This window comes from Salmo trutta, chromosome 4 (assembly GCF_901001165.1).
Source record: "Salmo trutta chromosome 4, fSalTru1.1, whole genome shotgun sequence".
In the NCBI taxonomy this organism is placed as follows: Eukaryota; Metazoa; Chordata; class Actinopteri; order Salmoniformes; family Salmonidae; genus Salmo; species Salmo trutta.
The window spans coordinates 28,583,298-28,595,285 of record NC_042960.1 but is presented as its reverse complement, the minus strand read 5'-3'; the positions used below and the strand labels follow the sequence as shown (position 1 = coordinate 28,595,285).

At 41.5% G+C, this 11,988-nt stretch overlaps 1 protein-coding gene across 1 annotated transcript; it reads left to right on the top strand.

Moving 5' to 3' along the window:
• The first annotated feature begins 1,853 nt into the window (after window positions 1-1,853).
• LOC115192190 (prostaglandin G/H synthase 2-like) lies at window positions 1,854-10,429 on the top strand. Its single transcript, XM_029750409.1, has 10 exons — window positions 1,854-2,002; window positions 2,361-2,477; window positions 2,575-2,718; window positions 2,924-3,067; window positions 3,375-3,556; window positions 5,574-5,657; window positions 5,766-6,012; window positions 8,000-8,286; window positions 8,555-8,702; window positions 9,498-10,429. The coding sequence occupies exons 1-10, from the start codon at window positions 1,939-1,941 to the stop codon at window positions 9,908-9,910; spliced, it is 1,830 nt and encodes a 609-aa protein (XP_029606269.1). The 5' UTR covers window positions 1,854-1,938; the 3' UTR covers window positions 9,911-10,429.
• Window positions 10,430-11,988: the final 1,559 nt, after the last annotated feature.

Sequence of the window (11,988 nt, the reverse complement as noted above, 5' to 3'; positions counted from 1 at the left end):
GCCCCTGGCTATCCGTATATTTAAAAAAAACAAGAAAATGGTGCCGTATTTGAAATTATTCATACTTTAACTTTTACATTTGATAATTAAGTATATTTTAGCAATTACATTTACTTTTGATACTTAAGTATATTTAAACCAAATACTTTTAGACTTTTACTGGGTGACTTTCACTTTTACTTGAGTCATTTTCTATTAAGGTATCTTTACTTTTACTCAAGTATGACAATTGGGTACTTTTTCCACCACTGATGACAGTAGGCAAGATAAATTGCAGACACCCCGAGAGAAAAGTAACCAGCAGATATTTAAATTCCTTTGGTACGCTATATGCGTATGTAGTAGGTACGCTACATGCTTAGGTATGCTACATGCGTCGGTACGCTACATGAGTAGGTACGCCCATTTCCAAAAGTGCATCCCTGCTTCCATCTTGGTTCTTCCAGCAGCACAAACGACGACGTCACTTATGTATGGTAATGTTGAAACCTTCAAAATAAAAACCAGCAACACTCCGCATTCCCTAGTCCCCCATGAAATGACAGATATAGATTCTACAGACCCTACTAAGTACTTCCAACCCCACTTTTACCTATTTTACCTTCTTCTCTATAACCCAGTATGTATTTCATAGACAGTGTATAGCATTGGTGGCAAAGGAAAATGCAAAGTGCTGCTGGATATTCACGACACAGTTCCCCTCAAAAATGAAACATATTTGGTTAGCAGAGACCTTACTGAATAATTTCAACCCCTTCTAGCTGAGACATGTAGTATGTCCTTTTCTCTATTGCCCAATATATATTTTATATAGACTACAATTAATTGCATTGCTGTGAATGGAGTGGGTGGACTAAGGAGTCACCAGCACTCTGTATTACACCAGTTGCCCAGCACAAGAGACTAGATGTAAATTCTTAGACTCCAATAATTCCAATAACATATGTTTTTGTATGTTATTAAAACTGTATTATGTTAAATACACAATAGCTTTCAACGTACCAGTATTTGTGTACGCTTTCAAAGAAATGCTGGTATAAATAATAATATTACAATTAAAATTACATCAAATTATCTAAGTATTTTTTCCAAGGTGTGATTAAAAAAAAAATCGATATTCCCAAAGTTGAGTGTCTTTGGAAGGGGACTTTTGTTTTGGAGAAAATTATGATGCTAGCATGATTTCCTGCTGCTAGGAGAACGTTAATCCATTTCCCATTATGCTCTATGAGTGGTGTGCGTAAAATGTCTCCACTCGAGGGCGCGCAAAGACTAGGTTGTTTGTTGATTCTCAGACTGGACATTTGCGAGATGCTGTGGAGAGGCTGGCTGGTGGTCTGAAAAAAACTGAGCTGGATTTTTTTTACATTTAAATGTCACCTATTTGTGGCCTATAATACAAGCTAGGAATTACATTTCCCCCAAGCACCCATATCAAATAGGATTTGAAAAGTCTGGCAATGTAATATAATACACGTTCAATGTGGACATTATTCGTTGACCAGTACTATTACATTGATTGCGATTCAGTCATTATCAAGTAAGATTAACATTAGCAACATAATATGGATTTGTTAAATAAATTAATAGCAAATTCAGCACTCACATTACTGTAATATCTATAGGCTATCCTATATCTTCAAGAAACCTGAATAACATTAAAGAAAATAGTGTGTTTCCTATAGCTTAATTAATGTTCGCTAGACTGAGATGGCTCATTATGATCAAAGTCATCATCACAAATATTTCCACTGGTCAGTAAGCATAATGCTTCAATGGGTCGACGACACCATTTGGTGAGCGAATAATTTAGGTTGTCACGCTCAAGCCCACACCCAGTAGGCCTACTATAAAACGTGTACTCGCTGCAGACAGCTTCATTCACAACCTCAAACTGGAAAGAAAAACAGAGGTGCGCTATCGGTAAAAGGCATTGGAATGAACAGAAGCATATCGGCGCTTTTATTTCTGTCTCTAGGCATAATATTTGTCTGCGAAGGAGGTAAAAACATGATGGGAGAGTAATTATGAAGCGTTGGTGCTGTCTAAATGTGTTTGTTTTTCTAATATCGTATCTGCAATGTGTTAACAAAATGTGTCTAAACATTTTATTCACTCTTTCTTTTTCTTTTTTATTTTAGTTAGAAAAGTAATTAGATTATCAGCTATCGAACATTATGAGCGTTTTTTTATGGCTATATAAATTGATAGCCTTTGCTATATTTGGATATATAGCCAACCTATAGGAATGATTTGATATGTAGGCCTATATGTACATCGAAGCAATCAGATAATTACATGTTTATGTGATCATCATTTATTACACTTAGTCTAACTTAACCAAAAATGTTTTTATGCAGGCAACCCTTGCTGCTCACAGCCATGCCAGAACCGTGGCGTGTGTACGGCCATGGGCGCCGACGACTATGAGTGCGATTGCACACGCACAGGATTTTATGGCCACAACTGCACACAACGTAAGTTATATCCTATATAAACAAATCAGTCTTTTTTTATCCTTAATTTTTTTCTCCCTAGACACCTTATTCATATGCTTTTATCTTGACTTAACAGCTAAATTAGTCACGTGGATTAAAGTGTCTCTGAAGCCAACCCCGAACACAGTGCATTACCTCCTCACCCACTACAAGGGGCTCTGGAACATCATCAACAGCATATCATTCCTCAGGGATGCTATCATGAGATATGTTCTGACATGTGAGTTGAGTTCAATAGCATCATACAGTAGTCTTGATGAGGGTTTTCTCTCTTGCCATTTGATCATGTCAAAATTAGTGTTGTGAAGTTTTGCTTAGTCGAAACTAGGCCATTCAATAAGTAGGGCTACAAATACAATAACATACAAAGTCATCACAGTTTAATTTGAATTCATGTTCATCAATTGTGCTCTCTCTGTCTCCAGCTCGCTCTCATCTGATTGACAGCCCCCCGACTTTCAATACAGACTATGATTATAAAAGCTGGGAAGCCTACTCAAATCTCTCCTACTACACACGCACCCTTCCTCCTCTGCCCAAGGATTGCCCAACTCCTATGGGAGTCGTAGGTAAGCAAGCTCTCTCTCTCTCTCTCTCAGATTTTTGAACGATGCCTCACCTCCATAGCTTCATTACATCATGCACATGCCTGACAGTCCCTGTAAATCATACTCACTGAGCCACACCAAAGTTCATGTGGCATTCCCATGAATGCTTCTGGTTTGGTGGACATAGGATCAGGTTATTCTATTGTATTGTCAATATATTTCATTTAATGATAAAAACAAGCACCTTCTCTGTATATATTATAAAACTACAACATTTAAAAAAGCAAACCTCTAAATTAAACCAATCTCTCTGCTTTCCTCCATCCAGGTAAGAAGGAGCTGCCTGATGCTGAGATGCTGGCAAAGAAGCTCCTGATCAGGAGGAAGTTTATCCCAGACCCTCAGGGCTCCAGTCTGATGTTTGCCTTCTTTGCCCAACACTTCACCCACCAGTTCTTCAAATCTGACCAGAAGATGGGGCCGGCCTTCACTAAAGCCAAGGGCCACGGGGTGAGTACCAACACTGGACAGCACCAGCACAATAACAGCACATAATAGACCAGCACTGAACATTAAAACATGGTTTTGCCCAGGATCAAATGACAGGGGGGCTAGTGGGGTCATACAGTGCATTCAGAAAGTATTCAGACCCCTTGACTTTTTCCACATTTTGTTACATTACAGCGTTATTATAAAATCTATATTATTTATTTTTCTCATCAGTCTCGACACAATACCCCATAATGACAAAGCAAAAACAGTTTTTTAGAAATGTTTGCAAATGTATTAAAAATAAAAAACAGAAATACCTTATTTACATAAGTATTCAGATAGGAGACTTTCTATGAGACTCGAAATTGAGCTCAGGTGCTTCCTGTTTCCATTGATCATCTTTGAGATGTTTCTACAACTTGATTGAAGTCCACCTGTGGTAAATTTAAAGTGAATGGACATGATTTGGAAAGGCACACACCTGTGAATATAAGGTCCAACAGTCGACAGTAAATGTCAGAGCAAAAACCAAGCCATGAGGTCAAAGGAATTGTCCGTAGAGCTCTGAGTCAGGATTTTGTCATGGCAAAGATCGAGGGACGGGTACCATTTCTGCAGCATTGAAGGTCCCCAAGAACACAATGGCCTCCATCATTCTTAAATAGAAAAAGTTTGGAACCACCAAGACTCTTCCTAGAGCTGGTCGCCCGACCAAACTGAGCAATCGGGAGAGAAGGGCATTGGTCAAGGAGGTGACCAAGAACCTGATGATCACTCTGACAGAGCTCCAGAGTTCCTCTGTGGAGATGGGAGAACCTTCCAGAAGGACAACAATCTCTGCAGCACTCCACCAATCAGGCCTTTATGGTAAAATGGCCAGACGGAAGCCACTCCTCAGTAAAAGGCACATGACAGCCCGCTTGGAGATGGCCAAAAGGCACCTAAAGGACTCAGACCATGAGAAACATGGTCTGATGAAAGGAAGATGGAACACTTCGGCCTGAATGCCAAGCGTCACATCTGGAGGAAACCTACCACCATCCATACGGTGAAGCATGGTTGTGGCAGCTTCATGCTGTCGGGATATTTTTCAACGGCATGCTGTCGGGATATTTTTCAACGGCAGGGACTGTGAGACTAGTCAGGATCGAGGGACAGATGAACGGAGTTAAGTACAGAGAGATCCTTGATGAAAACCTGCTTCAGAGTGCTCAGGACCTCAGACTGGGGTGAAGGTTCACCTTCCAACAGGACAATGACCCTAAGCACACAGCCAAGACAATGCAGGAGTGGCTTCGGAGCAAGTCTCTGAATGTCCTTGAGTGGCCCAGCTAGAGCCAGGACTTGAACCCAATCGAACATCTCAGGAGAGACCTGGAAATAGCTGTGCAGCGACACTCTCCATCCAACCTGACAGAGCTTGAGAGGGTCTGTAGAGTACAGGTGTGCCAAGTTTTTAGCGTCACACACAAGAAGACTCGAGGCTAATTGCTGCCAAAGGTGCTTCACCAAAGTACTGAGTAAAGGGTCTGAATACTTATGTAAATGTGATATTTCAGTTTTTAATTTTTTATTAATTTGCAAACATTTCTAAAAACCAGTTTTTGCTTTGTCATTATGGGGTATCGTGTGTAGATTGAGGGAATAATTATTTTTAAATCAATTTTAGAAGGCTGTAACGTAACAAAATGTGGAAAAGGTCAAGGGGTCTGAATACTTTCCAAATACACTATATGTAGGATCTTAAATTGATCACCCTGTTGCAGGAGAGCTTTCCTGCAGTGTAGGAAATGTAACCTTTGTAGTGTATTTCAGGTTTAAAAAAGCTTCTGAAGTTTGTAATTTCTATTTTGAAAACTCAGACTTTATTTTCCCTTACTAAAAATGTATCAACCCTTACAAAAATATCCATTATTATAATCCACATAATAATTAACTTTTCCTGTTGCTGCAGGATTATCATCCTGCTGTAGCAAACTTGCTCAAATTAAGATCCTACATCTGTATGTGACTCACTTCAATGCTTGATTTCCAGGTGGACCTGGGCCACATTTACGGTGATAACCTTGAAAGGCAACACAAACTGCGGCTCTTCAAGGATGGCAAGCTGAAGTTTCAGGTACTGGACAGATCTTGTCAACTTTAAATAACCTTGAACATCACTGAACAGATTCTGTTTGTCATATGCCCAGCTGACGGTGTCTTCTCTCACCTTTACTCTCTATAGGTGTTGGAGGGAGAGGTGTACCCACCTACAGTGAAGGAGGTAGGGGTGGATATGCACTACCCTCCCCATGTCCCTGAGTCTCACCGCTTCGCTGTGGGCCATGAGGCATTCGGCCTGGTGCCTGGTCTTATGATGTATGCTACCATCTGGCTGAGAGAACACAACCGAGTCTGTGATGTCCTGAAGGAGGTACACCCGGACTGGGATGATGATAGGCTCTTCCAGACATCTCGCCTCATTCTCATTGGTAAGCAGTCTAAACGAGCAGTATCTGAAGAGAGATGTATAGGACTTGCTGCTTATTATCACAAGGAAGCCATGTGGTCAGATCTTACATAGTATCTGGATTGACATTGTCTATTGTAGCTTGTGCCCATCAAATATTGCATTTATTTGCAAACAGCTATTATATTCTATAATATTGGATGCAGACCCAATATTCTACAAAATTCTATCCAGACCCAAAATGCTATTGTATTTCGACCTAATGAACCAAAGTGTGAACCCATATTTACAGCAGTGCTCATTGTTTTCACTTCCTCTCTATGGGTCTGACCACAGGAAGTCCTTTTACATGAAGTTATTGATAGTAAATCAAATCAAACTATTTGTCACATGCGCCGAATACAAGAAGTGTAGACTTGACCGTGAAATGCTTACTTACAAGCCCTTAACCAACAATGCAGTTCAAGAAGAAGAAAATATTTACCAAGTACCCTAAAATAAAAAGTAACACAATAAGAATAACAATAACGAGGCTATATACAGTGGGCACTGGTACCGAGTCAGTGTGTGGGGCTACAGGCTAGTTGAGGTAATCTGTACATGGAGGTGAAGTGACTATGCATAAGTAACAAGCAAACAGCGAGTAGCAGCAGTGTACAAAAGGGAGGGGTGTCAATGTAAATTGTTGATTTTATTGTACATTTTATGAATTGTTCAGCAGTCTTATGGCTTGGGGGTAGAAGCTGTTGAGCCTTTTGTAGACATGACGCTCCGGTACCGCTTGCCGTGCGGTAACAGAGAAAACAGTCTATAACTTGGGTGACTGGAGTCTCTGACAATTTTATGGGCTTTCCTCTGACACCGCCTATTATATAGGTCCTGGATGGCTGGAAGCTTGGCCCCAGTGACGTACTGGACCATTCGCACTACCCTCTGTAGCGCCTTACGGTCAGATGCCGAGCAGTTGCCATACCAGGCGGTGATGCAACCGGTCAGGATGCTCTCGATGGTGCAGCTGTAGAACCTTTTGAGGATCTGAGGACCCATGCCAAATCTTTTCAGTCTCCTGAGGGGGAAAAGGTTCTGTCTCGGTATGTTTGAACCATGATAGTTCGTTGATGATGTGGACACCAAGGAACTTGAATCTCTCGACCCACTCCACTACAGCCCCATCAATGTTAATGGGGGCCTGTTTGGCTCGCCTTTTCCTGTAGTCCACGATCAGCTCCTTAGTCTTGCTCACATTGAGGGAGAGGTTGTTGTCCTGGCACCACACTGCCAGTTCTCTGACCTCCCTATAGGCCGTCTCGTCGGTGATCAGGCCTACCACTGTTGTGTCGTCAGCAAACTTAAGGATCACGTTGGAGTTGTGTTTGGCCATGCAGTCGTGGGTGAACAGGGAATACAGGAGTGGACTAAGTACACACCCCTGACGGGCCCCAGTGTTAAGGATCAGCGTGGCAGATGTGTTGTTGCCTACTCTTACCACCTGGGGGCGGCCCGTCAGGAAGTCCAGGATCCAGTTGCAGAGGGAGGTGTTTAGTCCCAGAGTCCTTAGCTTAGTGACGATCTTCGTGGGTACTATGGTGTTGAACGCTGAGCTGTAGTCAATGAACAGCATTGGAGTGTGATTGAGATTGCGTGAGCAAGGCACTTAACCCTAATTGCTCCTGTAAGTCGCTCTGGATAAGAGCGTCTGCTAAATTACTAAAATGTAAAATGTGTTAATGTCAGTTACCAAAAGTTGTCGATTGGTCACTGTGTAAATGAGCCTAATATGACAGCAGTTTAATGGCGCCATGTAAATTGGGGTTCAAAACAACACTTGAGAGTTGATATCACTCTGTGATGTTATGTCAAAATTAACTTTATGGAGATTTTTAATAACTTCCCTCTCTTGTAAAAGGGATTTTGTTCCAGTGGGACAACCTGAAGTAAAGAGTAGATGCATGCATATATAAACAACAAAGATTATAAGTAATTGCCCCTCTCCTTGCTCCTTGCTGTAGGTGAGACCATCAAAATTGTGATCGAGGACTACGTGCAGCACCTGAGCGGCTACCACTTCAAGCTGAAGTTCGACCCAGAGCTTCTCTTCAAAGAGCGTTTCCAGTATCAGAACCGCATCGCATCAGAGTTCAACACCCTGTACCACTGGCACCCACTGATGCCTGACGCCTTCCACATCCAGGAGCAGGTCTACTCCTACCCACAGTTTGTCTTCAACACCTCTGTGGTCACCACACATGGAATCACCAACCTGGTGGAGTCCTTCACCAAGCAGATTGCTGGACGGGTAAGAGGCTCTTTCTGTGTGGGATTTAGGTTGTACACTGTGGGCTCTGGTTGGCTGCTTAAGGTGTGGTTCAGAATTAGGAATGTAAATGGGGCCTGGTGAACCAAGGTTGAAATGTGGGTGTTGCATGTTATTATGTGAGTTTTAAGCAGACTTGATATTTGACTTTAGCGCTTACCCTGAGGGAATGTCAGTCATTCAAAATAAAGAGAAACTCATTGTTGTTTAAGGCTGGTCGACTTACATCTTGTCCCTTGTTCCTCCTTAGGTTGCTGGAGGTCGTAATGTCCCCCCTGCAGTGCTAATGGTGGCTCTGAAGTCCATAGAGAACAGCAGACAGATGCGCTACCAGTCTCTTAACGCCTACAGGAAACGCTTCTCCATGAAGCCATACATCTCCTTCGAAGACCTCACAGGTGAGAACCACCATTAGCATCACAGCTATTACATAAACACTTATCATCCTAAGCATTGGGATTGAGTATATAGTGATAAGATTGTAATACAGTGATCATTTAGTGTAATTCACTTTTAAGAGTAGAATTAACAGTGGAAGGTGTGACATCCTGTGGTGTACTGCTTTCAATTAAGCCCTGTAAAGGGATGGATGGAAGGTCATTGAAATATTAATAAAACTAGCCTGGGCAGATGGCGCCTGCTGCTGTAAGTTATATTGGAGCAATACTGAGCTCCTTTTAAGGGCTACAGCAAAGGCAAACAGATGTGCACTTTAGTTAAAGATAGTGTAAACAGTTAGTGATGTCAGAGAGCCGGGTTTAAACAGGCAGAGGCAGAGGGGCGTCTGGGAGGTCGACAAGCTCTGCACTGCTTTTCTTTAATGACAGTGTGAGAATAAACAAAATGTGTGTGTGAAAGAGAGCGAGTGAGAGGGAAAGATGTTGAATGAGTTTGAAGTACTTTCCATGTGTATTGTACTGCATTAAGTATGCAAACTCAATCTCTAAATGCTTATGAAACAGCTCTCAAACTTGTATCATTTTCACTAACACTTGTTCTGTAGACAAAACACAGACGGCAAGACACGAGGTCAGATGTAGATACATTACATCAGTGTGTCGTCATCATAATGTCCACATCAGATTAGTCAGAGACTAAGATAAACCAGGTTGAGTAGAGTACCTAACATAACCCTTTCTCCCAGAAGCCATACTGAGTAATGTAACATTTCCCTCTCGCTCTGTGTTTCTCAGGGGATAAGGAGATGGCTGCTGAGCTGGAGGAGATGTATGGACATGTGGATGCTGTGGAGCTCTACCCAGGCCTGCTGGTGGAGAAGCCAAGAACCAATGCCATCTTTGGGGAGACCATGGTGGAGATGGGCGCCCCCTACTCTCTGAAAGGCCTGATGGGAAATCCCATTTGTTCGCCAGAGTACTGGAAGCCCAGCACCTTTGGTGGGAGCATCGGCTTTAACATCATCAACACAGCGTCCCTACAGAGGCTGGTGTGCAGTAACATCAAGGGCCCCTGCCCTTTGGCATCCTTTCATGTGCCCGACGTAAAAGACAATGGATCCAATGTCATTAATTCCAGTGCGGCACATTCGGGAAGTAACGATCGCAACCCCACAGTACTTCTAAGAGAAAGGACCACTGAGCTCTGATAAGACAATTCAGCATTTAAATGTATAAGCATTTAATGTATTTATTTATGTTAATATTTATTTAATTTATTGTATTCTGGAAGCGTTATTGAGAAATGTTGTTGAGAGCATTTTTTTGTAATGCCTCATTGTTTTGACATGACTTTTGTAAGTTTAAAGAAAATCAATCCTTACGTTTGGGTTATATTTATTCTACGAGCTAATTTAAGGTATTATTTTATTGACCTCAGAAATAGCACTAGCAATATTGTTTATGTTTGTCATTTTACTTTGTTTAACAACTGGTACTTGAATTCAGCACGTTTAGTTGACAACATGACTCTAATATTCCGTCTTAACTGCATGTTACATTCCACCTAACTTACAGCTGCTTCTCCACTTATTGTGCAAGGGAAAAGATAGCTAGGTATGTAAAGTCCATTGTACTGTGATACTGTAACCCTTAAAGTATTTTCTTTGTGTATTTTTATTCTTGAGCTGACTCCTTATTGTTCTAATAAAACACTGTCTATAATGAAATACGACTCTATCTTTTCACATTTGCTAAATGACACTGCAGCAGAGGTTGCTATTCAGTCCTCTTACTGCATCACTGTGATATTCTCAACTCATGTCTTTTTGTTTAAGAGGGCACTTTGTGCGAGGATAAAAATGTAGTTATTGTCTCAGTGCTGCAAAACCTCCCTCTTCTTCTCTCCCCCTTTCTGTCCTCCATATGTGACCGACCACCTTTACTCAGTCTTATGTAGCAAAATTTGAAATTATGTTTTTTACATTGGATAAAAGCAGAGACAAAATGGTGTATCATACACTGCATTTCAGGAACATTGGGAATGTAATTCTACTATCAAAGTTGATAAACTTATAACCTCACCTTTGAGAAAATAGCCTTGACTGCTTTGGTACCTACTGGAGAGCTCTTTGTCTACACCCATTCAGCATCGTTCACACCCTCTTAAGCTTTAGCTCCACCAATCTCTTTAAGGGTTGATCCAAGTATTCTGTCCTAACAACAGCAGTCAAGAACCCAATCTAACTGGTTAACAGTTGTCGCAGTGACATTCTATTAAAAAGGACACTTGCATAGTGGAGTCTTTTGTTAAGACATGTAGCTAGCTAAACAATGAACCCCAACTCATGACGTTACTACCCTGCATGAATCTGCAGGTAGCTACCCAACCAGGTTCAATGTTAGCTAGCTAACATTAGGTTATGACTAGCCAAGCAAATGGCTCTGAGAAATGAATAATACGATCATACACGTAACGTTGTCTAGTGAGCCAGCCAGTGCACGCTCGCTAGCTAGCTAACAGTACAATTTAACTTGAAATGAAAACAATGTCAAAATTAGAAACAAGTAACATCTGAAAATGTAGCTAGCTAGACTATCTTACCCGTATTATACATCATGGTTGGACACTTCTCCCTGTCACGGATGCCATGGTTGTCCTTAGTTTGAAAATGTAATCCGGAGACAGGTGTTTTCTCCATCTCCTTAGCTATCATACTCTGATTCCACTGATTTCAAAACTCGGTCCTCCAGAAAGTGGAGAGCAACACTTATGAAGTTCTATAAAGCCATTCTATAAAGCCATTCTGTCTAACGCTGCTTTAAAAAAAGCAGCGTTAGACAGAATTACCTACACATACTAACCAGCTCCAATAGACATAAACGTGCTATATGGCAGACCAATCTGAACTCATTATCTCAGCCAATCATGGCTAGTGGGAAGGTTGTTGACTTTTTCTGTGGCTAAACCAACTAGGCTCGTAATTTAACCATTTTATTTGTATTTACAGATAGCATACAAGTTTGTTATTAAGGCACATGAAAGTTCACATGTTTCAGAAGGCCTTTCTGCCAAAAAACGCATTTACATAAAAATGACTCTTGTGACCCACAACATACGCCTATTTTCCTGAAACGGGTCACATATCTGCTGCAGGAGCTACAAACTTAGATTGGGTCACGCACGCACGCACGCACTCTCTCTCTCTCTCACACACACACACACACACACACACACACACACACACACACACACACACACACACACACACACACACACACACACACA